This window comes from Pogonomyrmex barbatus, unplaced genomic scaffold (genome assembly GCF_055798465.1).
Source record: "Pogonomyrmex barbatus isolate J1 unplaced genomic scaffold, ASM5579846v1 scaffold1, whole genome shotgun sequence".
In the NCBI taxonomy this organism is placed as follows: Eukaryota; Metazoa; Arthropoda; class Insecta; order Hymenoptera; family Formicidae; genus Pogonomyrmex; species Pogonomyrmex barbatus.
The window spans coordinates 24115602-24137355 of NW_028297098.1; the positions used below are offsets into that span (position 1 = coordinate 24115602).

General features: G+C 38.3%; 2 protein-coding genes across 12 annotated transcripts in view; one reads left to right on the top strand and one right to left on the bottom strand.

The window, feature by feature from the left end:
* Msp300 (Muscle-specific protein 300 kDa) overlaps nt 1-17426 on the top strand; it is an 89144-nt gene extending 71718 nt beyond the window's left edge. For 9 of the 11 annotated variants that reach the window (XM_089085126.1, XM_089085136.1, XM_089085127.1 and 6 more), the window contains 10 exons: nt 343-1299; nt 5388-5690; nt 8503-8760; nt 9801-12536; nt 12875-13059; nt 13677-13715; nt 14052-14558; nt 14631-14874; nt 15944-15996; nt 16217-17426. In XM_089085126.1, coding sequence (XP_088941252.1) covers nt 343-1299; nt 5388-5690; nt 8503-8760; nt 9801-12536; nt 12875-13059; nt 13677-13715; nt 14052-14558; nt 14631-14874; nt 15944-15996; nt 16217-16436 — 5502 coding nt within the window. In that variant the 3' untranslated portion in view covers nt 16437-17426. The remainder of the gene's footprint in view (nt 1-342; nt 1300-5387; nt 5691-8502; nt 8761-9800; nt 12537-12874; nt 13060-13676; nt 13716-14051; nt 14559-14630; nt 14875-15943; nt 15997-16216) is intronic. The other 2 variants (XM_089085132.1, XM_089085135.1) reach the window with 2 other exon arrangements.
* A 334-nt stretch (nt 17427-17760) lies between these two features.
* Hira (histone cell cycle regulator-like protein) lies at nt 17761-21650 on the bottom strand. Its single transcript, XM_089085151.1, has 11 exons — nt 21419-21650; nt 21275-21337; nt 21051-21161; nt 20386-20981; nt 19989-20270; nt 19621-19877; nt 18973-19516; nt 18684-18873; nt 18323-18607; nt 18165-18259; nt 17761-18085 (listed from the first exon to the last, which is right to left on the bottom strand). The coding sequence occupies exons 1-11, from the start codon at nt 21453-21455 to the stop codon at nt 17963-17965; spliced, it is 2583 nt and encodes an 860-aa protein (XP_088941277.1). The 5' UTR covers nt 21456-21650; the 3' UTR covers nt 17761-17962.
* Between the last annotated feature and the right edge of the window lie 104 nt (nt 21651-21754).

The window sequence follows — 21754 nt, forward strand, 5'->3', positions numbered from 1 at the left end:
GTACATTTAGGTCACGTTTTTCCAACGCATTTGGCCTCCTGCCATCGAAAGCAATCCTCTTCCACACGAATCGTATTTTTAGCATGATTAAAATTGAAGAACGAAATGTTATATTACATAACATCTTCATCTATCCTTTTATCGAAAATCCTAGTCTATGCATTTTAATACAATGTCCTATCAATGATCCAAATTCTACTGTTATCATTTGAAAAATCATCAAAAACTTACGTACAACATTTCGCTTCTAATACCATAATTTTCAATATATAATTATCGATTAAAAAATTTTAAACAAATTACGCGTCTAAAATCTACAGTATAATCTTTTTTTGTTTACAGGAACTAAAGGCGCAGTATGAAGTCCACAACAATATGCGTAATGAAGCGGACAACTACTTTGAGCAGGCTCTACGAATTATACCTCTGTCAGACGAAATGTTGCAGCGACAATTTCATTACGAGTTACAGGATCGTTGGAATGACGTCAGCGACAAGATCAACGGGATTCAAAAGGATGTTACTCGCAGCATTTCGTCGGAGGAGATCTCATCGAATGAAAAATTGAAGTTACTCGAGAGGGAACTAAACGAGTTACGAATAACCATTAACAGCTTCCACGGAGTACTGAAAACAGAAGAAGAACTCGATTTGTACGTTGAGAGACTTACCATATTATTCGAGAGGATTTCTTTGATTCAGGACGAAATAGGTCGACTGGGTCTTCTACCAGCAGCGGAGAGCGAGAGAGTCGGAATTTTATTGTCATCGGCGCGTTGCATAGAAGGTCAGATAAGTGAAGAGCTGGACTCGGCGCAATTACTCAGAGAGAAGATTCAGACTCTTCAACGTGGATTGGGTCGCTTCAGGAAGGCCCACAAGAGATTATCAACGATATTGGATCAATGCGAGAGTAGCGAAAGACAAGAAAGCGATCTGGTGGCCGCAGCCGTAGATCGTTGTCGGTCGGTCGCAAACGAATTGGCGGTTCTCTGGCAGGACCTAATGGCATTGCGACAGATGCTACACAATTTACCGACTGGTATGAGAGTTACGGTGTCACCGGTCAGCATAGAAAGAGACTTATCCAGCATACAGGACGTGCACACCGAGCTCGAATCCAGATGCGCGCACCTGCTCTCATTGCTAACAAATAGATTGGAGTTGTGGCGACGATTCGAGAAACAGCTGGAAATGGTGCAGCAGTCTGTTCAAGAAGCGGATTATATGATGGAATTGTTAACCGTCCAAGGCTCCGTTGATTACGACAGATTGCTGAAGGCCACCGAACGCCTCGAGGTGAGTTATTTTTTTTTTTTCCTTCATATCGCAAAAGTAGAGCGATCGATTTACGTTTATTTAAATTTATTCTCGAAATACCGACCAGTCCAGAAATCATCAACGTAATTGTTTTATAAGATAACGGTTTCGTTAATCGTCATCTATTACATATTCTTTCCGCGAGCGAATAGACGCTGACGATTAGACAAATCACGAATAGGATTAGAGAGGGCTTTGGACGAGGGGAACGAGGATAGATAATAATTTCGAAACTCTCAACTTTTAAGCCAATTTTCCTCCGTAATTAACGAATTCATATCGTTAGAAACTTTTTTAGTCGTAACAATGACATCATCGATCCGATTACAAATAAGCCGACATCTTATCAGTGTACACACACGTTACGTGAAGTATCGCTTTCTCAGCACGCGCAGGCGTCACGTTCCCGCTCTTGTTCTCGTTCTCGCGGCGTTAGAGTTGCGTTATCGTACGCTGCCGCGGTGACTATCAGTGCCGCGGGATCCGTGGTCACGTTTACGTCGTCGTCGCCGAGAATATCGCCGCCCCCGTACCCGTCGATATCTCTGTGGATACTCTTTCCCTGCATGGTTCCGACCCGCATTATCACCCGGTCGTGGCCGAGAGATAAACGCGAACCGATCGAATGAGGTCTCACAGTCTTCTCTACAGACCGGCGCGAGACTCTCCAACGCCGGAATTCCATGACGAAGACGAAGCACAATAAATAGCCTCAAGGTAACGTTGCCCCGCTCACGGACGGCGAGTGTTTTCCTGAATGGTGCGGTTCGCGTTTCCGCTCCGCATGACACGTGCCAAGTTGCTCCAGAACTGCGCGAGGAATATTTGAAACGGGATTTTTCAAGTTTCGCGTCTCTCCGCGGAGAATTATTGTGAAAGACTGAAAGACTGGAGTTAAGCAATCGCGACTTTTGAATGATGATGACTCAAGGAGTTTTTAGTGACGATCGTCGTAAATACAAACGTGATAAAGTTGGAATTAACTATCACGTTTTGTGTGTGAAATAAAATCGGAAGTGGCGTGGTGAATACCGCGGTTCGCACGCTTAGTAGATCGAATGATGAGATTTTTTTTTTTTTAAACGCTCCATCGCCGCGAAATAAATGCATTCATGCGTTATCTGCAAAAGGAAACCGGATGTACGTTCGTGCGAGACCGGTATAAATGCCATTGCCTTTTTGATAGTGCGTTGCACGTGTCGACGAAAGTACGGAGCGATTAATTATTTTACGAAGAGATTTTCAATTATTTTACAAAGAGAAAAAAATCAGAAGAATTTAGAACATGTATAATTTTTCTTCATTTAAATTCAAAAATTATTTACTTGATCATTTCGCAGTTATGTAAACGGATTTTTTGTTTGGTGTTTTGTAACACGTTTTTGCCACAAATATACGAACTGAAATCAACGCATGTAATATATTTTCCAATGAAAACAATTTATAAATGTTTTTATAGTTCTTCAATGTTCAAAGTAATTTTTTTTTTTTTTTTTAGGAGGGTAATCATTTATTCTCCGCGAATGTGTGAATGCATGTGAGAAAACGATTTCGTAAGAATTTATTTCCGGCGAATCATCATATTCTTCCTTTCCTTTTTTTGCACGCGAGATCATTACGAATCGGTACATCGCGATGCAAAGTAAAATCATATATACCGTTATTCATTGATGCGTATTAAATCAACACACATTACGCCAGGCGTGAAGTCGTTACAAGCAACAGGTCGTCTGTAACGAGATAGCGTAAAGCAAAGAACACGGATGCATGCGTAGTTCGCGATCTCTCGTTCGCATGCGATTGGTCGAGATATATAAACACGATTGCATTAAATAAGTGTACAGTACAGTTATTATCACAATTTCCTCGTGCGTGACCACAAAAATGACACATCTATCATGGTACATCTATGATCAATCGTGAAATTATCGCGTAACATAAGTGCAATAATAGACATGATGGAAAGCATCGGAATAAACGGCGTTATATAAAAAAAATTTTACGTGATTCTTTTCTACGAAAAACAAATTAGTATTGAGATGTATATGAGATACAATGAAATGCATTATTTAAAATTAAATAACTAATATTAACAGCGATTAAGTGTAAATAACGTGAGGCTTTTTCAATTCATCATCAACTTCACGAAATCGATTGACTAACAAGTCAATTCCTTTAAAAAAAGGAAATGTTAAGTCGATTACTCGTATTTTCTCGAAGTTTATTGTTGCCGCTTTTCCGCGATGCTGATTGGTTCTTTTACTAATTTCGTGAGTTACTGTCAATTTACAAATGACAATTTGTAAAAGACGGGCGAGATTAGTAGCGAATGAAATTTTGAATCAAGGTTTTGAACAAGAACGAAAATAAGATGAACAAGGATGAATGAGTTTCTATTTTTCATCACGACGGTACGTCGCTACCATCAACGAATAATATAAAAATATATAATATGAAAAGCTTAGTGATGCGCGCGTAGCGCGCGCCTGTTATGTTCTAGTAACTTAAAAAAAATTATTGTTTACAGTGAAACAAGTGATATAATGATTTATATAACCGCTGAAACTATGCAGCGTGCACTTTGATAAACAATGTTATATGAATCGTCATATATACTTGAAAATTTTATTACGCTTACTTAATGCAATAAATATAGCACGTGCAATACACGTCAACTATGATCAGTATTTGTTAGTCCAAGTTAGAAATAATTACGAGAAATAACAATGACATAAATGACTATAGCCATTACTGTAGCGTGATAATGCGGTATGTAAACTATGGCACGTGGAGAAGCGTGCATTTCGGAGCGTCGTCCAAAAGTATATTTACGATTTCCTCTTTTAGTATGTACTGTCTATTGATTTATCTTCATGTCCCGCTAGAATTTCAGAACGTCAGAATGTTCTCTCTATGTCGACTGGTCGGTTAATTAATATTAAACCAATTTGACATACAGCCAATGCACACAAGTCAATAAAGCAGATAAAATATGAATTTTACTAATAAATTATGTGTAAAGTTGTAAGCTTTATTAAAAAATTCATAAAAGAAATTTGTATTGCTCTTTGATACTTTGATAAAAATTAATTTTTAATAACAATAAAATAGTGTACCTGTGTATATCTTTTCCCGGAAAATTCATCAAGAGGTGAACGAACTCGAGTACACGACACAAAATTAGTTCAACCATGTTCTGACCGAATTCATGTAAGTCTCCAAATGTGCTGGTCTCGTGCCGTGAATTTATTTATAGCGTGTTTTAAGCAAAACTGGCGCTTTCTTTGCATTGTTTGGCGCGAAGCCGCCGATATTTCAAGAATCACAAAGTGTGATTCTCGAAATTGAAATATATCAATGTTGAGTAAAAGAAGATAAAAAAGCTTCAACCTATTAAAAAGAAATAAGTTATCTATCTCTCTTAAATGAAGACTTAAAATATTTTTAATAATAGTTGAAGAACATCATATCATAATCGTTAAGTGATTAGAAAAATGAGTACACGATTTTGATAGATATAAGAATTATCTTTTGTGTTGTTTTCATCAATGCTCCGACTTTTTAAATTTAAAATTTGAATCTGAATTTATTGAGCAACAATAACTGTTTAAATATCAATAAAAATGATTCTTGCTGTCCCAAACAATGGAAAACAATAAGGTAAATGAGAATCAGCGCTGTTAACAGTACGCAATTAACACTTTTTATTACAAAACTTCAATCTTTATTACAAACTCCAAACGTTTCGATTCAAGTTTGAGTCATCTTCAGTGGATATAAAAAAAGTAAAAATATGATCCTGTGTCCATTCGATGAGCCCAACAATGATAAAATCGAATTGATTAATAATTATTATGATCGTATCTACGTCATCTTTTAAATGAAACGAAAAAATGGCCACTAAATGGCTGTCACTCACATCAGATGAACACAGAAATTCATTAAAACGGAGAAAACACGCGCAATTACGATACAATCGCGCTAAGTAGTAATAGCTGATTAATTTCTAATATCTACAGTATTCATGAATATTAAATACTTTTCAATACTTTTTCTTGAAACGACAGGGTCTGAACGGTGATTTGGGCGCCCGAGAAGTTCTCATTGGCGAATTACGTGCCGCTGCCGAGCCTCTGCGGGAGAGCTGCGCCGCAGAGGTCTGCGAAAGGGTCGACGCCGCAGTAAATGAGGCCGTACAGGCTTGGGAGGACACGAGGGCCGAATTGGATGCCCTTTGCACCCGATATCAACACGCGTGCAGGCTCTGGCAACAATACAGAGATTCTAGCGCCGCGGTGAAGGCCTGGGTAGACACCCAAATGAACAGTGTGGTAAACTTGCCACCAGAGAAAGCAGTTAAACAGGTCAAGGTAAGCATGATGACCCTTCGTCGTTGTTATAAATTAAATAATGAAACCCTCACTTTGAAAGTAGTCCACTTTCCAAAAGTCTTGTTTAATCTTAGTTAATCGCAGAAATGAAAGACGCACGTGAAGATGCGCTAATAGCTGATAAGTAGCGAGCAAATAGATTTCTCTTAAGTATTGACCCTCGCAGAAATTAGAAAGTTATGTAAGAAGCAATGTCAATTTATAAAATAAAAATTTTTAATGGAATGAGAAAGATTCGGGTCAAGTTCTAAAATTGTAGTCTTTTAACGTTTCCCGCGACGTTTCGTCACTCGCTATTTTAAAATTTGCTAAACAAATAATATCGCAGTTGAAGTTCAATCAATTTTGTATATTTAACTACTTTAAACACATTTGAATTTTATGTACATTTTAACATCTTGTTTCCGATTCTCGAATCGATCTTTTGATCTTTTACAAACAAATATAGATTTGTAAATAATATTAATTTTTATAATAAAAAATTAAAGAGTTAAATTAATATTAAACATCGTTATAATTGATATTTTTTATACACGGGGGGGAGAGAAGATTAATATATATAGAGAATTAGATTGAAACATTTTTTTTTCTCTAATCGCGATAACGAGCGAGTCAGAAACTCGTGCAACAGACGCGCTTTCATCCCTTGAATGGAAAAGAGCGTGATGTCATCGTCCCCCACTACGCGCTCACACTACTGTTGCTACTGTGTAAAGAGATCGTGGCATATGAGAAAGGGACGAACAAGAGTAGAAGTCGACTCATCATCATCGTCACCCCTCGCTCGCGCTCGCTCACGCTGGCGTGGCAGGGGTGGATCGAGAGAATACGGGGCAAGAGGGCGCACAGACGTTACGCATCGATCCCTTAGAAACTACGTCAGTCTGGTCCAGGGCGTTGCGGCGTTCGCAGCATCCGGCATGCGCTCTCGAAACGCTTTCTCTTAAACCCGCGCTTTCATTATCGCGCTTCCTATCTCTCCAAAGTTTTTTAAACATTTACATTTATGCGTACCGGAAACATTTACATTTATGCGTATGAGTGCGTGTGTGTGCGCACGATACATAAGCGTGTATACGCGCGTATACGTATGTACAAGTAGTATACGCGTACGTGAATGTGAATGCGCATCGACGATTTGGACCATGTGTTTAGACGACGGAAGACGATATGGTGCCACACGTGTACGTATCATTTTGGAGCGGAACTTTATGAGAACGCGCGTGAAAAAACAGAAAGCATGAGCGACGGTCTGGACTAAAGACATGTGTACGCCGGAAGAAATAAAGGTAAAAACCAGCTATGACAGAATAGAAGAATGAATCTATGAAAAACCGTGACTGTTAGCCACAGGCCAGAAATTCCTGCCGATTATAACAACCACAGACAGAAATAACTTTAACGCCACGAAAATCGCGCGCGTGTCGCGCTTCCGAGACCATGTTCTTATCTCTATCACATGACAAAAGTTTCTAAAGAGACAAAAATATAATATCTGGATCAGATTAAATTTCAATGACAATTTAAAAACACATTTAAAAACATATTTATCGATAAAAGTGTTATTAACAGAGATTCTGAATAATTCAAAAATTGCGTAAAGATCTATTAAGAAAGATCTGTCATTCAAATCAGTTGTATGGAGAGTTGTTGGACACTGCGTGAAATGTATGAATGAAATGAGGAATACCTGTCCTTTTGCGAAATAAATGAAGAGTGTGTCATTCAATCTGCCAAAATTTAAACGCGTTTCATAAAGGCGGATGTTGGCGCCCGTGCAAATGTGCAAAGGTCTTGTCCCGTAGTTGATAATATATGCGTATCACGCACAAATGTGAAACATACACATCCATCCTGTCTAGTCATCGTTGAAAGAGGTCAACGAAAAGAAAGAAAATATTCATTTTAGCCGCTGTGTTGTTGTTGTTACGTTCTTAGGCGAATGTAAGAAGGAAAAAGACGTATCTTTCGATCGCATCTCATTTTAACATGAAATAAAGTTAAGTGCTACATCGCGAACAACGAGATATCGAGTAATGCGAGATTAAATCAATGCGTTTATCGCGTGAACGAGACTATAATTATTCAGGCCTCTTCGGATAGTTACGAGTTCGAGTATTTAATTGTCAGAATATACAACCGCAACAGATGCATCGATCGCTTCTATATGTGACTTCGGGCGATAATTAGTCGATTGCTAATGAAGAAATTTCTACGATCTAACGAGAGTATACTGTTAAATGAAGAAAAACTAAACTGCGTAAATATGTGAAAAAGGATATTTTGATTAAATATCTTGGATAATCATTTCTCTACTCTAAAGTACATTTCTTAACGAGGACTTAGATACATGATAATAGGTTTCCGGAAAATGTGTGCAGCGTAGCATTTTCATAGTAAACTTGATTCTCATATAGAAGGGGTAATAGATACTGTTCGTCTATAAATATCGATAGAGAGGAAACTTTTCGTGTGCGAGACGACTCTAGATCCGTTCTAGATCCGTTTCGCTTGACTACATCTGGAGCAAAAGGAACAATTTTATTAATGTTTCGGATTTAGGTTACCGATAACAAAATTATAAATAATACAAATAATAAAATTAAGAAATAACATAAATCATAAAATTAACTGAGAGAGAGATATGAAATTTGTATTTATTTTATTATTATGAAAAGTTTAATAGATTTGAAATAAAAAAGAGAAAAGTTTCCACGGTGAGAATTTGAATGAAATGCAGACGCGTTAAAGTGCAATAATTTGTTTGTATAATTTAAATTACTTGTTTTAGGTTTGCGAGGAGACACTGGCGGAACACAAAGAGAGACTGGCGGAACTACGCGGTCTGGTAGCACAGATTGCATCAGACGTAGGTTTGGATGCCGGTGGACCGCTGCACTGCGAAGTCGAAGCGCTCGGTCAACGACTCGAAGATGTTCGAGAAACCTTGTCAACCCTTGCGGACACGGTGGATGCTCGTGTCCTCAACCAGGAACTCGCCCGCGGTGATCTATGCCAGACGAAAAATTTCCTGGATTCGGTCCAACAGGTACCTCCATTGCCTCCGTTCAGGCTGCATCTGCCTCGGCCTAGCTGCGTGTCAGTCAAGCGTCTGCAGTTATTTTATTATAAACGCGAAGCGTTCGGGCATTATTATGAGTGTCAAGATAATTTTAGACTTAGAAAAAATTAATTTAAGAGAATCCTTTCTCTTCTCCCTTTAAAAAGGGAGGAAAAATAATTTTATTAATTTATAATAAGCACGAGATATGATTTCAATTTTATGTCAAACTTGGAGTTACATATATACCGTGGCGATGTAGTTCCATAATTTTTCTCGGGTGTACGTATTTGACGCGTTAGTTGGTTTATCGCGGCACGTACATGCGAGGAAACGGATTCAGGACCTTGAAGAACAAGAACCTTCCTCGAATTTCTCACAGTTAAAACATTTTTCAAGGATCGATGTACACGGTTCCCCTGCGCCTGGAAGGTGATAGTTAGGCCCGCGGCGTTAGGCCGCTTTAGCCTGACGCGTCCGTCAGTTCTCGAGCGGCGCACCATTGGTGCTTGGCACAACCTCGATCATCGCTTCGCACGCGCGTTTATATTTTAATCGCGGTAGTTCCGAAACAATTTGTTATGTCAAGGCCGAAGGGCTTAACCCGTGGTGGCAATTACATCAGTCACGAAATCCGCAACAGCTGAATGGCTGCAACACACAGCGTCGGCTGAAACTTTCGAACTTGAGTACGGCGCCGCGCCGAGTTCTGTTTCCCTCGGCCGAATTTACGGCGTGCATCGTGCATCGTCAACGTCGATCGACAGACAAAGGCGATCCGATACGATCCTCCCTTGTCGGGAGGACTATAACTACGTCGCTACGTTGTTGAGTCACGTTTCCTTCGACGCTTAATAAGAATGATACTTAACCGGTAGAAATCGATCGGCCCAAATGCCGACAATTTTGGCGAAACCATTTGCGCGCGCCAAATTAAGTCATAAATTTTTTTATTTCCCTCCCTCGGTATTTTTTCTATTTGATCGTGATCAATAAAGATCAATAAAGTGTTCATTAATTTTTTTCAGAGTTTGACAGCGGTGGGTCAAGGCGAGTCTAACGAACAGTTGACGGTGCTGCGAAACCACCTACTCGCATTAACTCGCACCGAGCCGCAGCTTCAATCCATCAAGGACCGCGCGTTGGACGGTTCCGTGCAAGAGCCCTCGGTGGTCGAAGTGGTCCAACTATGGCAGCGCGTCTTTCAGGAGACCTTCCAGCAGTATCATCGATTATCGAAGCGATTGGTTCGCTCGCAGGATGTAACCGCTGTGCTAAAGCTGTGGGAGGAATATCTGACACACGTGCAAGATTTCTTATCGAGCGGTATGCCAGGCGATTACAATGGTTTGTCGGAGCATCGAAATCTTTGCGAGGTTCATCGAGAACTTCTGCCGAAGCAGCAGAATCTCATATTGCCGGTGCGACAGGAGGAGGATCGTGATCGATCGGTCGCCGAGCAGTTCAACGCCTTGACGAATCTCCACAATGAGACGTTGGCGAAAATATTGGAGCGGCATGAGGCAGTACGCGAGAGAATATCAGCCTGGGACAGGTATAGACTGGATCAAGGAAAGTTGTTGACGTGGTTGAAGGAGGTCGAACGAGAACGAGAGCGCATGCACCTGCAGTTCATTCACCTGAGGTGGCTTGATAAGATTCTACAGAGGATTCAAGCGTTGTTAGATAAGATGCCAATCGGCGAGGCTCAAATAGAATCCCTTCAAGAGCAGCAAGAATATCTCTTAGCTAATTGCGACGAGGCACTGGCTGTCTCGATACGCATGGAACATGCCGCGAACGTACATCGGATTGCCAATCTACACGCTGGCTTGAAAACTTGGAGGGATTTTGTTCAGCGAGTGCAAAAACTGCACGAAGAGCACGTCAAACAATCGGAAGTAATCACCACGGCCTTCCAGGAAGTTAGTCAAACGATAAGCGCTGCCTTCCACGCGGGACCAATGAGTCTGTCCAGAACAAAAGAGCAACTGGACTCGCTCCAGCATCTAAAAACTCGTCTGGCTGACGCACAGCATAACATGGAGTCTCTCAGCGTCATTACGGAACAACTGAGGGAATGTCTAAGCCCGAGTGACATGAAGACGTTAAATCAACACGATGCACTTCTGTCGCAGCAACACGGCGATCTTGAATACCAATTGGCTTTATTAGCGTATAAACTCGGAGAACGTTGCGGTCTTCATGGTCGATGGGAGAAGAGGTTAAATAAATTATTGTCGTGGATAGATGAAGCGGCGATCAAAACGCAAGATTACGACACAATGGCATTAGACGAACCTGAAGAGGCAGTAAAACGGCTCGAATGCGAGCTGCAGACGGAAATGAACCTAAAACAGCGTGAACTTGAATGGTTACAAAACACCGGACGGGAGCTGCTAGAAGCCGCCGAAGAAACGGAGAAAACGAAGCTACAGCAATCCTTGGACGAAGTTAATGAGAAGTGGAATCGTTTGATGACCGGTAGCAAAGCGAGAACTAATAAGCTTGTCGATCTAATTCAAACTATGAACTCTTTGCTAAAGAAAATAGCCGATTTACGAACTTGGTTAACCGATATCGAAAGTCAGTTATCGGAGACTCTTATTATCGAAAAACCTACGCAGAAGAGTATCGATAAGAAGCTCGAAGATCACGATCATCTCAAAGCCACCATTGAGGCAGAGAGTGGTAATATCGGTGAGGTATTGAATTTGGGTGAGATCCTGCTAAACGATTGCGATACGTGGAAAGCCTCCTTTAACACGGACGCGTTAAAGAACGGTATAGAAGGTCTGGAGAAACGATGGAAAGCCATATGCATCAAATCTACCGAACGCAAACGAAAAATCATGACAATTTGGAAGCTGCTGCAGGAAATGGAAAAGATCAGATGCGAGCACGAACCGTGGCTAATCAGGACGGAGAAATCTCTGTCAGAGTTGGAAAATGATCTTACGGAAATCTCGAAGGAGGAATCGGAGAAGGTAACCGAGAAGACTAAATCGATCGCCAAGGATATCGAGGCGCGTCAGAAAGCCTTGAAGATCCTCGAACAGATATTTGGGCGCTTAGCCAAGTACGGGCTGGATCCCGACAATTTTAGGTCGCTCACAGGCGAGACGCGAAAGATCATCGACAGGTGGTTGGCCCTCGAGACAAGAATCAACGCCATTATCTCAAGCATCCAGCGGGAACAAAAGACTTATCGCGAGTTTGTGTCTACGCATGGTGCCGCGGTGGTGGGCCTGACGCAAGTGGACGTCCGCCTAACGCAGATGCAGCATCTCGCCACGCCGGAGCAGAGATCGTCCTCGCGACGGAGGCGTCAACAGTTGTGCGAAGTTGAAGAGGAACTCGATACTCAAAATGTCATACTGCGCAAAGCAGACGAGCTGGCATTGCGAGTCATGCAGGAGAGCAATCCTGACGACGTGGCCGCCATTCAGGAACTGGTGGACGAATATCAGCTCCTATGGCGGGACATCAAGGCGCGAGTGGCTGCGATGAAAGCAGAGCTAGAAACGCAGGAGAGATCGGAGGTAGACGAGGCGGTTCAGGTGGAAACTTTAAAATTCGAGCAAGACACGGCGGTCCAAGTGGACACCCTACCGAGACTTGTCAGGATGACTTCGTGTGACGCATATTTAATAGAATTGGAGGCTGCCCTGAACGAATGCAACAATGCCCTGAACGCTCTGGAGGCAGCGGTAACGCCCGATCCTGTTTCCGGCCCAGGACTCAACGCGGTTGCTAAGACTATTGTAAGACTTTTGTCAATTTATTTCGCTACGTTTTGTTTATATACGCATATATATATATATATATATATATATATATATATATATATATATTATAATCGGGTTTAAACAGATACCTATGTGTTTTTATTCGTGTAGAAAACTAATTTAGAAAATTGAAAGGTGTATATTATATACATTTCATATAATTATATAATTATATATTAAGAACTAACTCACTATAAAAACAAGTCAAACTAGAGATTAGTCAAAGAATAAAAACAAGTCAAACTAGAGATTAGTAATATCAAATATATATTTTGCTATTTTTAATTTACTAAAGATTTACGGGCATATTACAGGCTAAACTAATTGGAAGTTGCCAGTCTTCGATAGAACTGGTACGTCACCTTCACAATCTGCTCATGGAAGACGACAAATCGAGTTTAGGAGCTGTTAAAAGTAGCGAGGTAACAACACTAATAGCTCGATACGACACACTCATTGCACTAGCAAGAGCACGTGAACAGCAAATCAGAGAGCTCAGGTAAAATTTTTTTCATGCTTACTCCAGCATTTCGCTTAAACGAATTTCGAATTTTGTAATAAACAAAGTCTGCAACAACAATGAGTTTTCTAAATTAATTCTCATCACATTGTTCAGATTAAGTTTCTGACATCACAGAATTATATGACACTTAAAAAAATATTATTTACATCAGAACATCTATAAATGAATATGACTTTGATTGACATGCAGATATAATACACAAGGCTTTCCATCTTTTATATTTTACTTAACGATGTCTTCTCATTTTAAACACTATAAAAAAGTACTAGATTATATGCACACGCTATTAACTCCCGCATACTTTTTTGTGATAATCCATCTTAACAATATATAATCTTTTATAATATATCTTTTGTTTAAATATAGCGCCATTTTTAATTTTCACTTTATTAATCACTAATATCAAATAATCAACAAAATAATTATGACCAATATCATAACAATATCGTTTACGCTTCTTTTTGTATTGTTTAAGCCTCTCATCTTTCTGCTAATATTACACATTAACACTATCTTGCAATAATTTTTAACGCAAATAATAACGCTTTAATAAAACCAATTAAAAATTAATGCTTATTCCTTATCCCGTACAGATCGCCTGTCACCGATGCTTACGCTTTTCCATGTGATCAGTGAGTAACTGATTATATAACAATTAAATTCGATGATAAATAAATTCCCTATTACTAATGAAAATTATTTTCAAAGTCTTAGAAAAATTTAAAAATTTTAATAGTTATATAATAAAATGTTATATAACAATTTGATAAATCTTTTAAATTTTCATAAGCATATTAATATGTAATTCATAATCTTATTATATAAATTTTAGATATTTGCTCTATTTCAAATAGAAATATTTATAAAATATATGATAAAAATAATGAACAACGTTTTTAAAATTAATTAAACTACAATTATAATTTGGAATATATTTGCTTCTATAATTACAATTATAATTATTGTAGCGATAGTGGCAGATTGACCTGTCCATTATGTTCTCGCCGCAATTGGGCTCAACTCGACAATGATCTCTGGCGTTTGGATAAATGGCTAGAGTACGCCGAAGGTATACAGAGTGAACAACATTCACCGCCTAGTGATATAGAACAATTGGAAGACGTGATTCAGGATCATCGCGAGTTTTTATTAGATCTCGACAGTCACAGAAGTATTGTGACAAGTTTGAACATAGTCGGTGCTCATCTAGCCGATCACACCGAGGATACGGAACGTGCGAAGGAGCTTCGCGATCGATTGGCCGTGGCAAATGGCAGATGGGAGAAAATCTGTACAGCTGCTGTGGAATGGCAGGAACAGCTGCAGCACGCCCTTATGACAAATCATCAGTTTTACCGTATTATAGAGGAATTATTAAGTTGGCTCGAACGTACCGAAATCAGCATTCGAGCAAGTGAACCAATTGATTTAACCGAATCCACCAATATTATAGAAGCAAAATATAATAAATTTAGGTAAAAATTCTAATTTCCAATTTTTTTTTCTCATGGTAATGCGACAGAATCCTCATTTTATTCTCATTTTAGGGAGCTGCGAAGCGATCTGGAGCGCTGCGAGCCAAGAGTAATATCGTTACAGGAAGCGACTAACCATCTTTTGAACGAACAGACGGAAACCAGAACGCGTTTGCAAGAATTGCGATTAAGATTGCAATCGTTAAGAAGACTCACAGGAATTTACGCCCTTAAGTTGGGAGCTGCCCTCGGGCTCGACCCGCGGGATGTCGGTCTTGCTGCTACTTCTACATCTCTCGCATCTCTCTCACACGACGTAAGCTCTAAATTATCTTTATTTTTAATGAATCTATACCTAATTAAAGGAAAAGTACCTGTAAATTCATTAATCTACGAATATTGCCGAGTATTATCGATCTTATAAGCCTAAAGTAGATTTTGACACTAGAAGTAGTCGATGTGACACTGAAGTATAATTATGGCAATAATTTGAGTATTTATAATTAAAAATGAAAAAAATTTCTATTCGCGCAGCATATAAAGCTGTAAAGTAATCTATATCTTTCCGGTAGACTTTGCGCTCTATATGTACATACTATATATATATATATATATATATATATATATATATATATATATATATATATATATATATATCATAATAAGAATATATGTATTCAACATAAGCCTTTACAAAACGCGAAATGGAGAAGATTCGTCTTTGTCTCTACATCTATTTTTTGAGAAGTTAAAGTCTTTTAAAAATCCGCAGGTGCGCCCTATAAAAAAAACCGTGAAAAAACGCCGTATACTTTTTTACTTATCAAAAAGGTGTGAAAACACGTGTAGTACAAGCGTGAAATAAAAAAATTTTGAAATATGATATGGTCGCTATCATGAAAATGTACGCGTGCACCTGCGTGCATCTATTCCTTTTGTTTAAAAAAAAATAAATAGCGCACGTGCAGCGCACATCTGTAATGTCTAGTTCTTGAAACAAATAAGAAAAAGACGTGTCTTTTCCATTTTGGTTTATAGAAAAGCTTTATCTTGAAACGACTGAACAAAAATCTGCTTTAAATGCTGACACGATAGAGAGAGAGACAAAAAATATTGTTTGTATTTATCATAGATTTCACTATTGTCACTTTTATATATTTACTCAATAAAAATATGATCATTGCTTTTATTTCTATATTGGTGTATAGCGTTTATCGTAGATTATTGCACAAATTAGTAAAATCACACGAATCAACTTTTCAGAGCGAGAAGCGTCAGCTGATGACATGAGTCATCAGGATGGCACTTCCACGCATAAGTTATCCGTAGTAACCACTTGCACAGTATCTCTTATTGTTTGTGTTTTCTGTTTTGTTGAACTGTAGCTACTCGACGAAGCTGCCTCTGGGACTGCTCAGCCTCACGCCACCGGCACAGAGTATGTTGTTTCCTTTTTCCCTCTTTCAACGTGACAATATGCAATACGTTTTATTAGAACTTTATTTATCAAGATATTACGCACAAACTTAACAATTATGCCGTACAATGAATAAAGTTGATAAATAAAGTTCTGTCGTTTGTAAGAAAATGTTGGCTCTCATCTCCCCGACGAGGTAATCTATATAATTTAATATCCCATTATTGAAAATCTGTTCCAGTGGTGACGAAAGGGAACGAACGGTATTGGCGCGCGGTTATCGCTTCTTGGGACGAGTCCTACGAGTTTCTCTCCCAATCCAAGCGCTAATGCTGTTACTGCTTGGAGTTGCATCGCTGGTCCCGTCTGCAGAAGAAGACTACAGTTGTATGCTCTCTAATAATCTCGCAAAGAGCTTCACGCCGATAGCCTTCTATCCAAATGGACCGCCACCGGTATAATACAAATGATAATGTCCTTGTTCAGCCGTGTGTTACTCTGCCAATACAAAATTGATACTCCACATGAGACGTTGGCGAAGCAAGCCGATACGAAGTAAAACGATCAAATCACTTTACTTTCACCCTGCGAAATTAGAAATTAAAAGATGAAAATAAAATTCGAACTGCCCTGGGTTTGCTCGTCAACGTTTCCATCGACTGTAACCACAGTGCGCAGGAATCTTTATATATTATAATGTATTGTAATTTTACATACGACGAATTTGTACGTAAATAATGTAACGGACCAAGCGACTGAGAATTATGTAGCCGACGAGAACGCATTCTTTAATTTATTGTATACATACAATTGTATATTTTATTGTTCAGCGCGTGCAATATCGACTGACTCGTGACTGTCGTTTCGCACAGTAGACGGTTTTCGTTTGAAGCACAACTAAAGGATTATATTAAATGATGTAAATTGCGATTAGGAGATGCGACTCCGCCTAACATCACGCTTCGCGTTCATTGTTTCCTGTTGTATAAAAAATTTATTTTCGTTTTCGAGCGCGAAATCTGATGTCGCGCGGGGTATACAACGAAATGAGACAAGAACAATCTCTGATGATAAATCTTCAATATATATATATATATATATATATAGTAAAACACGCATATGCGATAAATCTCGTATTACCGCGTTCCTATCGTATGCAACATTCGTAATAGAGAATTGACGTAAGAGATAACTTGCCTAACTTTATTTTTTATACGTTACGTTTATATCGAAACGTCGCGTTCAATCAGTTTTTGAGAAAGAGAGTTGTCTCAGCTCTTTTTCCCATATTCTCTAGAATTAATCTAATAATATGATAGTTAATGGTGCTAATTCAGGACGTAACGTCTTCTATAGGAGAAAACGACCTTAAAAAGAACATCAATCTATCGCAATCATTTTGCTGTTGCATTAATATTCCATGAATAAAGTTAAGAGAGAAGTTACGACAACTGTGTGTAAATCTATTTGTATAAGCATAATAACAAGAACAGCGGCAATGCACGCACAAAAAACGCACTTAATTCATCCTGCGAAAATCAATTAGTTTTGATCACCAATTATGCTTTTAAAATTATGAATTTCCTGCTTATTGCACATTGCTTTGTTATGTATTTTTATAAAAAGAGAGCTTAAAAGCTGGTGTATTCTATCGGTATAATATATTATTATGAATTTATTTGTAACTTATACGATCACTATCCGCGTCCATGTTTCCTAAAGTAACTCATCTATTGTGGCAAATAACATTGTCAAGAAAAATTATATAAATAATTATATAAATAATTCTTCTTTCATGATAAATGTTAATATACTAAAAATTGTTTATTCATTATTATACAATTGTATCAAGTCACATGTTATAAAAACTGTACAGTCTTATTTGTAAATATATATCTTATGACAATATCTTTAGAAATATACAAGACACTAATCTAAAAGATGAGTTGCTTTTGGCATAATGAATTTGCATTATGATAAATCACCATTAATTAATCTGATTCTTCAGCGTTGTTAACTGCTCTGAATATTCGAGGTATAACCTTTGCCAACGAAGATGGCCACCAACCACAGCTAGAACATCGCCCAGAAGCTTATGTTTTTTTATTCCCTATAGAATATTTGCAAAAAGAATATTATGCAATCAAATTAATTAGATGATTAATGAGTAGATATATAGATAATATTACCAAAATAACAGGATCCCATACACTTTTAGAAGCTGACGTGTGGCTTGGGCCCAAAAGATCATCCAAAATTAACCTTAGACGTTTTTCCAAACCATCTAAAAACATTGCGAATATGATTTAAAGTAAATATACGAGAATGAAATGCAAACATGACGCACCTTGCGTTAATAAGAATGACACCAGAGCCATAAGCCAATGAACATATTCTTGAGCGCTTCCAAGAGCTTTAGATGCAAGTAACTGTTGTTCCAAATAAGAAACCACGCTTGGTGCACTATGCGGTAATCGTGGATTTGGTAAGGTATTCCCGGCAGTTCTAAGCAATCCTTCCTGTAATGATGACAAAGGTCCTCTGGGTGCTCTATTACCAGAAGTGCTCAGTACGTTGAATGACGACCATCGCCACACTGGATCTTGACTATCTCCAATTAACAGCCATGTCCCTTTATGCAATATACAATATTTATTTATTATAATCATATGTAAATCACAAAGAAAAAAATTACAAGCTTGCTATACCCATATCTTTGTGGTATATATATGCTCGTGCGTTAGTAAATGCTACATGAGGCATTCCATTATACAAAGTACATGACAATAAGGATGTTCCAGGCACTGCTAAGTGAGCAGCCGAGGTTGAAACAATCATTCTACATGTATTTCCTATTTCCCATACGCGAACGGCACCGCAGCTTGATATCACCATCACCTGTTCAATGTTTTATTATTAACTATTAGCAAACGTATTAAAAAACATACTGTAAAAATATATACAAGATTAAATTAGATTAAATTAGAACCAAATTACCGCATTCCCAACAGCGTGAACTTTTGCCAACGGTGCTGGTGGTGCTAATGGTGGCGCTGGTCGACATCCTTTCGCGGGATGAAATGTGTGAAGACTCCCGTCCTCTAAACCCAAGGCTATCACAGCTGGTGATGCTGCTAATGCTACAGCACTATATCCTAAATAGATATCCCACGTTGGTTCAGAATCTGTGCCTTTAAATACTTGTAAATGGGCCAAGCCTTGACTATTAGTGACAGTTACAGCGTAATGACCCGCCTGCTGAGATAACGAGCTGGACGGCTTCAACGGAGGCAATAACATCTGACCTGTGTTTCTATCAGATACGAATTTGGGCTTTTTACTTGGCGAAGAATGATGTATTCTCGGTGTTGTTTGTTCTTTGCGTTTCAATGTAAGAGAAGATCCTGGAGTGTCAACGATAGCTGGTTTTACGGATGAAGTAACGTTGGGTGCAACGACATCGTTACGTTTCTCTATCACAATCGAACTTTTCGTTTGTACTTTACTCGTAAATGTTGGTGTGCCAGTGATATTTGTATCCCTGAAAGTTGAGTATCACAGAAAAATGTCACAAGATTCAAGTCACGTCGGATCCAAATTAATTAAATAAATAAATAAATAAATAAAATTGATAAATTAACTTACGTTGTATCTGCCGGCGGTGGAATGAACATAGGCGTAATTCTTCGTTTGCCATCAGAAGTTCTCGTTTCGATTTGTTTATTGATAGGTCCCTTAACAGGAGTAGTTGCTGTATTAGTGACTGGAGGAATACTAGGAACAGATACTTGGGAAGATTGATTTGATGCCGGTGGCTTCAAATTGAGGAGTTCTGGTGCTTCCATCACCATACAGCCTCCTTGAACCAATGGTTTACCGTACAATCGTTCATGAAGGCTACTCTATAGACATAAAAAAATAATTCTATAAGTATATATATATATATATATATATATATATATATATATATATAAATAATAATTTGTGTATATAATATTTATATATATAATTACTTGTTCAGCAGGATCGAGAGGTTGCCCTAATTCCTGTTGAGTAAATTCAATAAATACAGCCGTTCCATCCCAAGAACATGCGGCAAGGCGAAGACCACATGGTGACCAACTGGCATCTAACACAGAATGTGTAAACAATTCATGAATTACGACCAAAGGCCTTTTTAAGGATGTTAACCAGACTGATAAAGAACGATCTCGTGATCCTATTGCAACACAGCAATACTGTTGTGGTTTAGAGGAACCTGGCTGTTTCTTCTGTAGAATATTACCATTAAATCTCTGCAAAAAAAAAAATAAAATAAAAAATTATAGAAACTTATATAAAAATTTAATACAATTATTTCCGATAAGTCTTCTTATTATTAAAGAAAAAAGAAACATATTCAATGCTTACAACACAAGTTACTGCTTTCCGATGACCAACAAAATCTTTATCCTGTGTCCAACCATCTCTTTCTATGATTTGAGCAGTAGGTCCACCTCCATTCATAGCATGAGCAGACACCAAATATTGACCATCTGGACTCCAGGAAAGCCTCAGGACATGAGTCGTTCCACCACACTCGTCAAACGGTTCAGATATTAATGCTGCTTCTGTCCAATCCGTAGTACGCCACACCCTTAATGTTTTGTCATCGGATTGAGATGCTAAGTATTTTCCCACAGGATCCCAAGTGATTCCTTTTACAAAACCTGTATGACCTTTTAATACTGCGACCACTGCAGGAAATTTGGAAGCATCCCATACTATTACACTGTTATCCACTGAAGCAGAAGCTAGCCATGGGCTATGTGGTGCCCATGCGAGATCAAGTACATCAGCTTCATGTGAACGCAATGTTGCAATACATCTCCAAGTTTCTACACTGGCTTTTCCACCAAAAATGGAACTTCCTCCTGATCCGGATAATCTCCAAATCATAATAAGTTTATCTACACCACCAGATGCCAATAATCCACTGTTGCTCCATCTTACACAATTTACACATGCTGTAGGCAAAGAATAGAAGATATGTTATATACAAATAAGTTAATAATATAAAAAAAATAATTTTTTACCGAGATGGTTATCTAATTGGCAAAGCATCTTTGGAACATTAGAATCTAATTCAGCAGTCTCGCTAACCACTGGCTCCATGTTCCATATTACAACTCTCCCTGAATCACCACCTAATAATCAAATGTGATAATAATATAAAATTTAAATGTTTTTATTGACATTTCTAGTATCATTCTAATTTACATGTATATATTTTGATTTAAAAACAAGATGTACAATATACCTTGACCACCAGTGGCAAATCTTTTTCCATCAGGATGTATATCAATAGAGAAAATCGGATATCCTGAAAAGATTAATATTAGATCTTTTCTTTCAAATTAAATAAAAAGTCGAGATATCGGTAAAAGCAATAAATGTTACGAACCATCATGAGTAACCCAATTCGGCTTGACCAGCTTCATTTTTTTGTCGTCCAAGACTACGTAACTGTCACAACTCAAAAAATAATTTTTAAATCTTGTTACATCTTAAGAATTACGTGTAATGTCTCTAAAGAATACGTCCCGGCAATTTAAAAATTTGCACGAGACATAACCTTATACAGTCGTATACAAAACATGTCGATGTATTTAGAATTATCTTTTTGACTCAATCCTGATTCTCATTCACGAAATTTATCAAGCCGGTTTCGCAATTAGTCTAGAAATCTTTAGTGCTTTTATAATCCTATGCATTGGCATCGTAAAGTTTTCTAGAGATT

Coding starts and splice junctions, on each gene's coding strand:
- Hira (XM_089085151.1), bottom strand. CDS start 21,455: ATGAAGCTGGTCAAGCCGAATTGGGTTACTCATGATG. Junction 18,874..18,972: donor TTCACGCTGTTGGGAATGCG/GTAATTTGGTTC, acceptor AACATTGAACAG/GTGATGGTGATATCAAGCTG. Junction 18,260..18,322: donor GTCATTCTTATTAACGCAAG/GTGCGTCATGTT, acceptor CAATGTTTTTAG/ATGGTTTGGAAAAACGTCTA.